At 42.9% G+C, this 14,269-nt stretch overlaps 3 protein-coding genes across 9 annotated transcripts in view; 1 reads left to right on the top strand and 2 right to left on the bottom strand.

The window, feature by feature from the left end:
- The window catches only part of LOC117565988 (basigin), a 29,135-nt gene extending 25,736 nt beyond the window's left edge, over positions 1–3,399 (bottom strand). For 3 of the 7 annotated variants that reach the window (XM_052003048.1, XM_034245404.2, XM_034245405.2), the window contains exon 1: positions 379–555. The gene's annotated coding sequence lies outside the window, so the exon portion shown is untranslated. Of the gene's footprint in view, positions 1–378; positions 556–3,294 lie in introns of those variants that run through there. The other 4 variants (XM_052003049.1, XM_034245403.2, XM_052003050.1 and 1 more) reach the window with 3 other exon arrangements.
- Positions 3,400–3,759: 360 nt separating this feature from the next.
- Positions 3,760–13,042, top strand: LOC117563410 (CD109 antigen). Its single transcript, XM_034241742.2, has 7 exons — positions 3,760–3,927; positions 6,156–7,068; positions 7,336–11,119; positions 11,189–11,382; positions 11,446–11,620; positions 11,763–11,868; positions 11,932–13,042. The coding sequence occupies exons 2-7, from the start codon at positions 6,173–6,175 to the stop codon at positions 12,141–12,143; spliced, it is 5,367 nt and encodes a 1,788-aa protein (XP_034097633.1). The 5' UTR covers positions 3,760–3,927; positions 6,156–6,172; the 3' UTR covers positions 12,144–13,042.
- A 276-nt stretch (positions 13,043–13,318) lies between these two features.
- On the bottom strand, positions 13,319–14,262 carry LOC117565883 (TBP-related factor). The gene is made up of 2 exons (XM_034245223.2): positions 14,020–14,262; positions 13,319–13,957 (listed from the first exon to the last, which is right to left on the bottom strand). Exons 1-2 carry the CDS (start codon positions 14,154–14,156, stop codon positions 13,438–13,440), a joined length of 657 nt encoding a protein of 218 aa, XP_034101114.1. The 5' UTR covers positions 14,157–14,262; the 3' UTR covers positions 13,319–13,437.
- Positions 14,263–14,269: the final 7 nt, after the last annotated feature.

Below are 14,269 nucleotides of genomic sequence, written 5' to 3'. Positions count from 1 at the left end.
CCATGCGTAGCCAAAAAGCTCTCTCTCCTCACATTCACACATGCACGCAGTCACACAGGCACACACACATGCACTCGCATTCACACTAACACACACGCATCAAAAACGAGACTGGGGGTCGAAGAATTTTTGGCTCGCAAACCAAAAAAGAAATATGGCACATTGACGTTGTTGGCTGGGTTTATTGAAATGTGCTCAAAATGCTCGGCACTCTTAAAGAGCACAAAACTCAAATATCATATGCGATGTACAGTTTTTTTTTGTTTCTTCATTATTTTCTTCTCGTTGTTTCTTTTTTATATTCTCTTTTCATTTTTTTTTTGCCAACGACCGCAACAATTTGTTTGTGACTTATAAAAATGTTTGGGCAATACGTACACACTGACCAAATAGTTAATGAGTACTAAGGCAACACTGCTACAACTACAAACGACAAAACACCGACAAACCGAGAAATGGCAAAAAAGCAACGGACACGGAACACAACAACGACGGAACGGAAAGCAACGTAAACGTAAACGTAACGCAACGAATTCAGCGAGCAGACTGAACTAGCAACTGCTCAGCAACCGAGCGAGTAGGCAAAAAAAAGAGCATACAGCGCCGCAGAGCAGCAGCAGCGGCAACAAAATGCTCACTCGGCCATCGGTCGACAGCGACGTCGACGTCGTCATGGCTGACTGATAAAAGTCGTACGGATTTGTTATTAGCTCATTGTTTTTGCTGTTGCTTTATTTTATTTCATTTTTTTTTGAGGCGGATGACAGCAGCAGCAACAGCAAAAGCAACGTTATCAGCAGCAGCCGCAAAGCAACAGCGGGAGTTTGTTTACCCCGCCGCGGACGTGAATGCGTCGACATTCGCCCCATCAAAAATCATACGCACATATCCTACACTCAAACAAATGTGTATACATACAAACACACACAGTTATAGTATATCGCATTAAGATAAAGAGCTCATTGCAGTATTTTAATACAAATATACGAGACTCGACAACGTTAGCGACAACAACGTGAATCGTTCACGTATCGGCAACGGCGGCCAATGGGCAAAAAGCTGCCGCAGGAACGTAACATCGTGTAGAGAGAGAGAGAGAGGGAGTAGGGGAGACGATACTGATGATCTGCCTAAAAGCGGTTTCAACATGATTTTTAGCTGGGTAGCTGTCGCTGCTGGCTGTCTGGCTGCTAAGCTAATTTCGTTGCGTTGAAAAACAAAAGGCGCGCTCTCGCCTTCATACCACGGACGACGCGTCATGTAATATAATTTTTATTTATTTCCTAATTGTTGGCAGCAATTTGAAAAATATCAGCTGATGAGCTGCTCAATACACAGCGCGCATCAGTGATGGCAAGAAAAATGATCAATTTTGGGAAGAGAAATCGTTATCGATCTACGATAAATATGTGTGACGGCAACAAATGTTATCGTTTGTTAGCTCGACATCGATCTAAGCTGATTTTAAGTACAATTGTTTGTGTGTTATGTGTGTGAGAAGAAATATAATTTTGATAAAGTTTTTTGGTCAGTTTTATTGCCAAAGTTCGGAGCACTTTCCCAAGACAAATTGCCTTTTAGCGCAGCATAACGTCATCAAGTCGACATCATGACTCAGTGTCCCGGTCATCGTTTATTTACTGTACTCACACAAGCACACACACGCATGCGAAAACGAGAACAAAAACAAAATTGACGTAGTCGCCGATGATGTTGATGATGATGCGATGCTGCTGTCGCAGTTTTCAAAAATATCTAACTTGAACTATAACAATATTAATATGATTAATAAATGCCAATTATAATGGCTATGCATATGTGTTTATGTATGTTTGTCGGTAGTTAATTAAATTTATTAAGCTTTAAATGAAATGGAAAAAATAACGATTGAATTCACGCGCCGCCTACACACACAAAGGCAGATATCAGTTCTAAACTTGGCTGCCATTGCGGCTTCGCTCTCAGCTCTAAACTTCACACAAATGACTTTATAGTGTATGGCTAAGTGTGTGTGTGTGTGCGTGTCAAGCTGGATGACGTGATTGCCTCTCTGCGCCCGCATATGATTAATACGGAAAACAAGATAAAACTCGTTGGAGCAAAGGAGCAGCGTTCTTCTGGCTGTTGTTGTTGTGAACGATGCCAAAGCGGTTTGGGGAGTGGTTTAGGGGGAGTATATATATGTGGGGAAGAAGCAGCAAATACGCATGACACTCCTTGCCGCTGCCGACACACACATACACAGGCACAAGCACGCGACACACAGACACGAGGTCACTCACACATACACGCATACATATACATTTATAGGGAGGCCACCCGCACCTCCTTCGCTTGTCATCACACTCTGTAGCAATTATTAGTTGATTTTCAACAGCAACACAGGCGACAGCGGGGACGACAAAAATTAATTTGTGTGTGACCAGGAGTCAATATACTCAACAATGCCGAGTCACGAGATGGAGAAACACACACACAGAGATAAATGAGTGTGTGTGTGTGCGCGAAATGGCAAACAATGAGTATTGAGTGCAAATATAGTAAAGGGATTTCTATTTTTTTTTTGCTTTTTGCTAGCTAGCTGCTCCCTCTTTTCTTTTCTTCTATTTTCTGTTATTTTTTTTTTGCCGCGATGACGACAGCGTGCGCGACATTCGCAGCAGCAGCGGCGCCTTCGCTTCGTCTTTCTTGCCTTGCGCTCGCTTTTCAATAACATTTACATTTACATTTACACTTTTTGTACAATTTATGTAATAGTTTTTTTCGAACGCCTGGCGAGAGATGCGCGGCCCACTGTGCAGTGAGTGCGACTGGCCCAAGAATTTTCTTTTTTTTTTGCACAAGTTATGTATATTTCACTTTTTCGATCATTTTCGTTTTTCTTTCATTTTTTTACTACAAGAACTTAAACACGCACACACATATGCAAACGAGGCACGCACAAAACACACACATACAAAGCCACGAAAATACGCGACACACTCAATGACGAAATTCATCGAAGAGCGTTGACAACTCTAGGTTCTAGCTCAAGCTCCTTTGCTTCCATATACATGTACAATATATATGTATTTGCTATGCCTGCGTTGAATGTTTGTGTGTGCGTACTGGCCGTTTGCATATGTGTATGTGTGTCTATGAGTATTCTGCTGCTTTTCGTCATAATTTTTGCGTTGAGTTACGATTTTTGTTAGCTTTACACACGTGTTTACCGCACATTAGTGTGCACAATTTGATAATAATAGCAATCGCACTTGCTTCAGCTAGATTATTTTGCACTCTTTTGGAATTTACCTAGCACACAAAACACAAAAATTCGATTTTTTCCTCGCTGATATTTTCACGCGAATGACCTTACATCACACGCATACAATACACACACACATCCACATGACACAAATGGTGAGTATTTATAGTTTTGCACAATTTGGTCACACGAAACATTAAAAATACCATATTTCAACCATCCCTGAACAAAACTATCGTTAGCCAACACTGTACAAATATTTCGATAAATATGCAGAAGCCGAGATTAATTTACAAAATGTTATTTTATAGCTTTAAATAAAATACCAATAAAAAGCTTTTAGAAAACATTTTAGCTTATTCATTTAATCTTTGTAAAACTAAATATTTATTTTGAATTTGTTTTGTGTGGTCAGGGGTATATCGATATCTAAGCCGATATTACGATGGCTTGCTTTGGGACGGGGTGTGGTGCGATAACTAAGTCAGTTTCTGATTGCCCGTCTCTAAGCATAAGTCATCGCGACGCGGGTTTGTGTGTGTGCGCTGCTCGGTTTTGTGTTTCATTTTGTTTAAAATTTAAGTTACATCTTAGTTTTGTGTTTCTGCTTTTGTTATTAGAAAATAATGCAAACAAACTGCAGCCGTTCAGCGTAAAAACATACAATACACATCGAACAGGTGAGTGAGTGAGTGCACTTGTGATCTTAAAAGTGACCCGCCCAAAAATTGTTTGCTCAAAATACCTGCGCTACTTCGGCTGCTTGCGTTGTTATTATGCTGATGTTGCTGTCCACACATGGGCGTTGACCGAAAAATTTTAAAAATCTAGAAATTCTTACTCTGCTAAGTTAGTTCATTGCATGTATTATATGTATGTAATGTTCGACAAATATTGAGAATCCATCTGTGCTGTGTTGAAATTTGCATTAGGCTTCGCTTCCTGCGAAAGAAAAAAAGAATATAACGCGGTGCTGCCACCTGCTGCCCAATTGGAAATGTGCTGCGCTCAAATTTCATAGCCATTTGGAGGGTATTACTTTTGCATATTGGTAATTTGGCATGTGTGCTGTCTGTTTTAAGTGTTGTCCTCCAGGCAATTTCAATTGCACTTTTGCCCTCTCCTCACGCTCACTGGCACTAATTAATGCCTCATTACAAACACACTCAAAATGTGGTGTGTATACACTTGTATGCAAGCATGTATGTGTGTATGTGCGTTACAGCGTCTGCATCATAGTAGAGAAAAGGGTGGATTACAATGTGCGCTGCTGTTGCAGCGTTATTATTACGAGGTTTGGGTTTCTCGTTTAGTTTGTTGTATTTGTTTTCACTTCGGCCAGCGACTTCTGCTGCTTCAGTGCGCAGGCAAAACACACACGCTCACAGTTGTAGTCAGGTAAACAATGTTGCTCTGTTGCATTTGTACGTTACCGGCTCAACGGTTGTCGCCCTCTCTCTGTATTTTTTATTTTGGCCCGAGGGTCAAGTGTGCCGTCAGCGTCTGCTGCCTAATTGTCCTTGCTGCAGCTCCTCTCACCTTTAGAACGTTTGTTCTTTTATGGTTGCCCCTATATATACGTATCCTTTGTCCTTTGTGATCGCGATAAGCTGCTTTTAGTTGGTCTTTCTTTCTGCTTTCAAGCATAATAAATACATCAATGTCAAAATTTTAAGTCGCCATTTGTCATAGACAAAAGTTAACGATAATCTTTGGTTCCCATTTTCGCAGCATATAATTATCCTTGCTATTGCTCTTACGTTCACTAAGCTTCTTCGAGTTCTTTATTTTTCTTTTGAACATTAAAAAATGCATCAATGTGTAAATTTAAACCGCAGTTTTGCAACAGTCCGCCATTTTGCAACGGATATGTAGCTACTTATCGATAACTTAACATATGAATTTAAATGCGATAATCTTTTGTTCCCATTTTAGTGAATTTGTACTTTGACAAATTTCTGCTAAAAACTATATATAGTATTTTTCTGGTTAAGAATTGAGTGAATGCTGTAAATTGTTGAGGATTTCTAGCATCCAAAGGGAAGACGACGTCGCCTTAAATCGCTTTGGCACATATCCCATATCAAAAGACTAATTGCGCACGCAACTTAAATGACATTTAACTTAAAATTTGACATAGTTTAGAGGCGGCAACTGTGTGTAGTGTGTGTGCAGTATATGTATGGACATACATATGTGTGTTAGCTTGACTAAATCCATGGCACGTTCATTGCTCCTGCATAGTGGGACTGCTATTAATAGTGCCGTGCGGCAACCTCATTTGGTACACTAACGGAAATGGTCTTTCAGCTATGAGGGGAAACAAATGCAGTCGATCTCAGCAACATCTAAAGGCAGACTGACTAATACATTAAAATGCAGAGTTTCAGTGTAAAGCTGCTAGTTTACTTTTATTAAAATTAAAATAATAACTATTTCTTCATAACATCGCTTAAAGTAGAATTCTCAAATATTTTCGGTTAATAATCAATAACATTTTGGAGTATTCGAATTTGGCCAGTTATCCTAGAAAAAAAACATATAATGTTTGATCAGTTATTCTTAATTTTGCTTATTAGAGTATTTGCCATTCGTTGTTTGACTCTCAAACGCTGCTCTCGTGTTCGCGGTTTGTTTTGGCTGCGTGCACAGCACGCGGAAAGCATTCAAGCAGACCCAAAAAACAAAAAAAAAAGAACATATAGCAGAAGACAGATAACACGCCACAGTGCAACAACTTCACTCGCGGCAGCAGCAGAATCAGCTATTTCCATTTATAATTCACAGGATAAAACAGACGTGACGACTGACGAACTTGTTAATTGATGCACTTGCTGCACACACTGATTGATTGACTTCATTTCCTAGTACAACATCTTTATTTTACTTTTTGTTTTCTGCCTTGTAGTGCAGCACATTATTGGAATGATGCAGCGCTGTTTGTGGCACATGCTGCTACCGTTGCTGCTGCTGCAACTCCATCTGGTGGCAGCTCAAATCGATAGCAGCTATTACAACGTACAACAACAACAACAACAGCAGCAGCAACTGCTGCAACAGCAGCAACAACAACAAGGACAGCAACCATTTCTGCCACAACCAACCTCCTCACAATACGACATCAATCAACCATTCGGTGGCAATGTGAATCCCAATTCGAATACGAATCTCAACAACAATAACAACAACAACATCTACAACAATCCCACCTCCTATCGCACCGATGGTGGCTACAACGAACTGGGCACCCAGGATGATTACAACAAGCAGCGACTGGATGACCAGGAACCGAGTTTGGGTCGCGGCAAGAGTTCGTACAATGTGAAGACCATGTTCCTGGACACATTGCACAATCGCGAGCCAACCTATTTCATTGTTGCCTCTCGCATGGTGCGTCCCGGCCTCATCTACCAGGTGTCGGTGTCCATACTGCAGGCCAAGTATCCGATCACTGTGCATGCGAGTATCTCATGCAATGGCGTACAAATTAGCGGTGATTCCAAGGATGTGAAGGAAGGTGTCCCCGAGACGCTGCTCATGCGCATTCCCCCAACTAGTGTGTCGGGAGATTACAGACTGCGCGTCGAGGGTTTCTATCAGGATGTCCTGGGCGGTGTTGCCTTCTTGAATCAGACGCGTCTCGACTTCTCGCAGCGCTCGATGACCATCTTTGTGCAGACAGACAAGCCGCTCTACATGCAGGGCGAGACAGTGCGTTTCCGCACGATTCCCATCACCACCGAACTGAAGGGATTCGAGAATGCTATCGATGTGTACATGCTGGATCCCAATCGGCACATCCTGAAGCGTTGGTTGTCAAGGTAAGCGTTTAAAACCGACGATGATGATTGAAGTTGTGATGCTATAGCGAAATAACTAACGTTTGTAGAGATTTAGCTATAAAAGCAACAAAATCTTAAGAATTATATTGAAATTTTTCCTTTTAGTTTCTCAACCAAAAACCATAAAGAATCAATGATTATTTTTATTAGAAAAGCTCATTGAGTTTACAAAGATTATCTTTAATCCTTTTCCTTCACTGAAGCTTTAAATCTAACGCTAACATGTTTTAATTTCTTTTTCCGCAGACAATCCAATTTGGGCTCTGTTTCACTCGAATACAAACTGTCGGATCAGCCGACGTTTGGCGAATGGACCATTCGTGTGGTTGCCCAGGGCCAGCAGGAAGAGAGTCACTTTAGCGTCGAGGAATATTATCAGACACGCTTCGAGGTGAATGTCACAATGCCTGCTTACTTCTTCACAACGGATCACTTCGTCTATGGCCGTATCATGGCCAATTTTACAAGTGGTCTCCCCGTGCGTGGAAATCTAACACTGACAGCGACCATACGTCCCATTGGCTACTTTAATGGTCAGGTGCTCAACGAAAAGTTCCGCTTGGGAGGTCGCTCGCCGCTGGAGCAGGAGAACTTATACAGAGAACGCTGGCGCTACAACAATCCGCAACAGAATCCCAATCTGGATCCAAATCAGCAGCAGCCGTACAATGTGCCACAGTTGCCACTAGAAGGCGGCCTTGATATTGGCATACAGAATTCCTATCTGCGTCCGCCTCGCTATTATCAGTTCGAGGAGCAATGGCCGTTCTGGGTACGGAAACCGGAATATGTGGAGAGCTATGAGTCGAGCTCGTGGACCACAAGCTATCGGAACTCGTTGCCATATCTGCGCTACTTCAATGGCACCTTCGACTTCAAGTGGCCCATGCGTGAGCTGGAATCAATTGTGCCCAGCATGGCTGGCATGGAAGTGCTAATCACAGCCACCGTGGGTGAAAAGTTCTACGACGAAATCATCGCCGGCTATGCGGTGGCACGTGTTTACAATTCGAGTTTGCGTGTCGCTTTTCTGGGTGAATCGCCACAAGTTTTTAAACCCGCAATGCCTTTTACCACCTATTTGGTTGTCGAATATCACGATGGTTCGCCCATCGATCCGAATCTGTTGCGGCAGGGCCTGATGGAGGTCAGCGGTTTTGTGTCTAGTCGCAATGGTGGACGACGTGATTGGCCCACACAACGTTTGCACATGTCGCAGCAGAGCGACGGCATCTGGGAGCTGAAGATTGACATACGCAACGATTTGCAGCTGGATGAGAGTCCGCAAGCGCGCGATTTCCTCAATGGCATCGAGGAAATGCGTCTTCATGCGCTCTTCAGGGATCCGCGAGGCGAACATGTGCAAACGGATCTGCTGCTTGTGTCGCATTATTCACCGCGGAATCAGCACATCAAAATCACCACGAGCACCGAGAAACCCGTAGTTGGAGAGTACATCATTTTCCACATACGCACCAACTTTTATCTGGAGGAATTCAACTATCTGATCATGTCCAAGGGTGTTATACTGATCAACGATCGTGAGACCATAACCGAGGGCATACGCACAATTGCGGTGGTGCTGAGCGCCGAGATGGCGCCAATGGCCACGCTTGTGGTGTGGAAGATAACCACCCAGGGTCAAGTGGTCGCTGACTCCTTGACGTTCCCTGTCAATGGTATTTCGCGCAATAATTTCACGGTGTACATCAACAATCGCAAAGCACGCACTGGAGAAAAGGTTGAGGTGGCTATCTTTGGCGAACCCGGCTCCTATGTGGGACTCTCGGGCATTGACAGCGCCTTCTACACGATGCAGGCGGGCAATGAGTTGACCTACGCCAAGATCATTACCAAAATGTCCAATTTCGATGAGCAGACAAACGGCACCTATAAACACATTTGGTATTCGCATGAAGGCAATCCCGATGAGCTTGTTTACTTCCCCGCATCCTCATTTGGCATTGATGCCAATCGCACCTTCGAGTACAGCGGTTTGGTTGTGTTTACGGACGGTTATGTGCCCAGGCGACAGGACAGTTGCAATCGCACTCTGGGCTATGGCGAATGCTTGAGCGGACGCTGCTACTCGCTAAATAAGCGTTGTGATGGCATGTATGACTGTGAAGATGGCACCGATGAGATCGATTGCCAGGTGCGCAACGATACCGAGCTGCTTAACTATCGCAAGTATCGCTTTAATCGTGTGTTGCGCCACTATGAGAACGTCTGGCTGTGGAAGGATGTGAACATTGGTCCGCATGGTCGTTACATCTTCAATGTGGATGTGCCCGATCGTCCGGCTTATTGGATGGTCAGCGCCTTCAGTGTGAGTCCCTCAAAGGGTTTTGGCATGCTCAACAAAGCGCTGGAATATGTGGGTGTTCAACCCTTCTTCATCAACGTGGAGATGCCGCAGGTATGCCGGCAAGGCGAACAAATTGGCATACGTGTCACGGTCTTTAACTACATGACCATTCCTATTGAGGCAACTGTCGTGTTGCACGGCAGTCCCAACTACAAGTTCGTGCACGTCGAGGAGGATGGCATTGTGCGTTCGTATAATCCACGCACAAGTTTTGGCGAACATCAGTTCTTCATCTATCTGGAGGCCCAAGGCACCACAGTGGTCTACGTGCCGGTGGTGCCACAGCGACTTGGCGATGTTGATGTGACGCTACATGTGGCTACGTTGTTGGGCACGGATACCATTACCCGAAGACTCCATGTGGAGTCGGATGGTTTGCCACAGTATCGCCATCAATCGGTGCTCTTGGATTTGTCGAATCGCGCTTATGTGCTGGAGTATATGCATGTGAATATCACTCAAACGCCAGAGATTCCTTACCAGGTCGATCGTTACTTTGTCTATGGCTCGAACCGGGCGCGCATCTCCATTGTGGGCGATGTGGTGGGTCCCATTTTTCCGACGATGCCTGTGAATGCCACATCGCTGCTTTATTTGCCCATGGAGTCGGCCGAACAGAATGCTTTCAGCTTTGCCGCCAATCTCTACACGATTATGTACATGCGTTTAATTAATCAACGCAACAAGACGCTGGAGAAGGAAGCGTTCTATCATCTGAACATTGGCTATCAACGGCAGTTGAGCTTCATGCGTGCCGATGGCAGCTTCTCGCTGTTCCGCAGCGATTGGAACAATTCGGCATCGTCGGTTTGGCTGACCAGCTACTGTCTGCGCATCTTCCAGGAGGCTTCGTTCTACGAGTGGGAGAACTTCATTTGGATTGACTCGACCATCATTGAGAAGAACATGCGTTGGCTGCTGCAGCATCAAACACGCGAAGGATCCTTCTATGAGGTCACCTGGTTGCCCGATCGTAAGATGAATCGTACCAACTTTGCCGACTACACGAGTCAACATAATCGCAATGTGACGCTGACTTCGCATGTGCTCATCACACTGGCCACCGTCAAGGATTTGTCGGGCACATTGGGCACGCGAGTCGCGTTAGCTACGCAGCTTGCGGTGCGCTATATAGAACGGAATATGCAGTTCCTCAATGAGACGCGAGAACCTTATGATGTGGCCATCACTGCTTATGCTTTGCAGCTGTGCAATTCACCATCGGCCGAGCACGTCTTTAGCATTCTGCGACGACATGCGCGCACCATTGGCGACTTTATGTATTGGAGTAATACGGAATTGCCGCAACCACCGCGCAAACTGGAGAACCAAAAGTGGTTCTCGTTGCCACGTCTGCCCTACGAATTCGACGCGTTGAACATTGAAACGACGGCCTATGCTTTGCTGGTTTATGTGGCGCGTCGCGAGTTCTTTGTGGATCCCATTGTGCGCTGGTTGAATGCACAGCGCTTGAACGAGGGTGGATGGGCGTCCACACAGGATACAAGCGCTGCTTTGCGTGCCTTGGTGGAGTACACGGTGCGATCGCGCATTCGTGATGTGTCCTCGCTGAGCGTGGAGATTGAGGCGTCGTCGCAGGGCGGCAAGACGCAAGAGCTGCGCATCGATGACTCCAATTTGGCGCGACTGCAGAGCATTGAGGTAAGCGACTTGAACTTCTGTAATGTAAATCTGTCAAACTCTAAGCTGTTGTCTTTTATACTTCGCTAGATACCCGATGCTTGGGGCACCATTAAGGTGCAGGCCAAGGGCGCCGGTTATGCCATTCTGCAGATGCATGTGCAGTACAATGTGGACATTGAAAAGTTCCAGACGAAGCCGCCAGTGCCAGCCTTTGGATTGCACACCAAGACCATTTTCCATGGCAGGAATCAGTCGCATATCTCCTATGTCGCTTGTCAAAAGTAAGTAAAGTTCGCCTGCTCCATTTATATGATAATGTTTCAATTTATTACTCGTCTTTGCAGTTGGGTGAATACACGCGAAGCTGAGCGTTCGGGCATGGCTGTGCTGGATGTGGCCATTCCGACCGGTTACTGGATACAGCAGCAGAAACTAGATAGCTATGTGTTGAGCAATCGTGTGCGCAATCTGCGAAGAGCGCGCTACTTGGAGCGTAAGATTGTCTTCTACTTTGATTTCGTAAGTTTCAAATATAAAAAATGTTAATGGATTGACAAAGTTAAAAGTAATTTGAGTTTATGATTATAATTTACATAGAATTGCGACACTTTAAATTTTAAATTTAAAAAATATGTGAAATTAATTGTTCATAACTTTCTAGCTGGATCAAGAGGATATCTGCGTCAACTTTACAATAGAGCGCTGGTATCCAGTGGCCAATATGTCGCGTTATCTGCCCGTGCGCGTCTATGATTATTATGCACCAGGTAAGTACCTCTTTAAATACATAACTTTTGAATACCCTATAAAAAGAACTTCTTAATTTACAGAGCGCTTCAATGAATCCATCTTCGATGCGCTGCCCACGTATCTGCTTAACATTTGCGAAGTGTGCGGCAGCTCACAGTGTCCCTATTGTTCCATCTACAACGTTGGCTGGCGTACATCGATGTCCGTCTGGCTGCTGTTCTTCAGCGTCTTCATTTATCTGCTGCGCAGTCGCACACATCTCGTGCTCAACACACTACATCTATTTACTTAGAAGAGTCTCAACTTGAAGCCGTACACTAGCAGTCCAAAACCAAACACACACACACACTAATCACGTTTAGGTTTATTCGAATATGAGTGTTGAGTTTTTTAGTTCGGTTTTTTTTTGTTTATATTTTTTATTTTTTCTAACGAAATTGCATTCCGTCCAAGAATAACTGATGGCATTTTCTAGTGCTCCCGTGGCTTTTATATTTTGAGTTTCGCCCGTAATCATACAATCTCGTAATGTACAAAAATAGTATCCACTAATTTTCTTACGTCTCTGCTACTGCATCCAAACTACATTTATATAGCGTATATAGTATTTTTAGAGTTCAGTTTGTATTTTTTAAGTAACTTTTGTCATTTGCCACTGGAAGAAGAGTCTTTGCCTTAACTTTGAATTGAGGAGCACTTGAAGTGCCGCTAAAAGAAATCAAAAACGAAAAAAGTGTCTTATTCAAATCACAAATTGCCTTTAACTAGATTTTAGAAATCGATAGTGAATACATTTTTTTCGGATAAAGCATGCATATCAAATGAAATTTTTATATATCTTATATACATATATATAATCGAAATAATCAAAATGATTAGTTTGAGATAACAACGTTGAAAGCAACCGTCCAATGCACATACATTGAGTATGTGTTTTAATGCAACAAATGAATCTAATTAGTTTATAAGTTTTGTATGACGTATATTTGTATTCTGACAAAAACAGTTTAGATATTGCTTTTGTATATTATAAACCTAAATACCAGATATGTGTAGCTATAGTTATCTATCGAATCTGAGTACTCCGTCCCTCCTTTATGCTAAAAACAACAATTGAATCTTGAAATGTGAAATTTGTATTGTATGTTTTCTATATAACGAAAGAATCGAAAATAAATTAATTTAACGAAATGTTTTCATCCACTTGAATTTTTAAAAATTATTCGCAGTTTTTCTTCAAATTTGTTAAATTGAAAATATTGTTCACTGATTGTGGGAATCGTAAAACTCGTCGTTTCATTTCAATCAAATTTAAATGTATTTGTTTATATAAGTTACATTTCAAAATAAAATAATTTTAAAAACCAGTGTTACCACAACTTTCTCAGCTTGCTAAGATATGCCACCATTATAATGTGGAGACACTGGCAATATGATAAATAAAAACAAAAATTTGTTTTTTTTTTTTTTTAAATATATGTAAAGTTTATTTGTTTGTCCCTGCAGCTTACAACGGTATTTGTAAATTGTATGTTAAATGCTAGATATGCTAAACTACGACTTAAAATGCAAACAAAATACATGCTTTACGTCTTGCGAAAACTTAGCAAAATTGGTGAAATGGCTTCGAGACAATCGATGATGTCTTTGCGTGATTTGGCACCAGTGAAAACAATTTTGCCGTTGACAAAGATGAGCAGCACAAGACGTGGTTTGACCATCCGATAGATGAGTCCCGGAAACATCTCCGGTTCATATGAACTAAACTGTCCGTGCACCTGATTTAGGTTCTCGAGACGAATGGGAAAACGCAGATCGACGGTGGCCACCATGTTTTGTAATTTGTATTCCATGAACTTCACAGGAAAGCCCAGCTTCTGAATGATGCGGGCAAACTTCCGTGATCCCAGATCCGCTTCCACTTCATTGCGTGCTCCAGTGCAAATCACTTTGCCAGTGCGAAAAATTAATGCAGTGCAGCGTGGCGAATGCATTCGCATGATGACACCACGGAAGCGTTTGGGGGAATACTCCGAGTTTCGAGTGCGTGAATTGATGGTCTGCAGATCCAGTTCACAGTTCACCGAAAAGGTGGCCACAATGTTTCTGTCAGCAAAACAAGTGAAAAATTACGAAAATATTTTTCAATATTTATGTGGTCCACTTACTGCAGTTTGATCTCATGTTGTGCATCTTTTGGTTCGATTAATGTAGCTGGCTGTTGCGGCTGTAGTACAGAATGTGGATTACTAAATAATGTTGATACACTGGTATCTGGATCGGGCGCATTAAAATGGAATTGCATCTTGATTTAATTCAAGCTAGTAGCTTTACACACGCCGACTTCCACTAACAAACTACTAAAATCAACACATGCGACGCAAAAAACAGTGCTGCCTCATTGAAGCAAAAAAAAAA

This window comes from Drosophila albomicans, chromosome 2L (genome assembly GCF_009650485.2).
Source record: "Drosophila albomicans strain 15112-1751.03 chromosome 2L, ASM965048v2, whole genome shotgun sequence".
Taxonomy (NCBI): Eukaryota; Metazoa; Arthropoda; class Insecta; order Diptera; family Drosophilidae; genus Drosophila; species Drosophila albomicans.
This window is presented reverse-complemented; position numbering and strand designations above follow the sequence as displayed.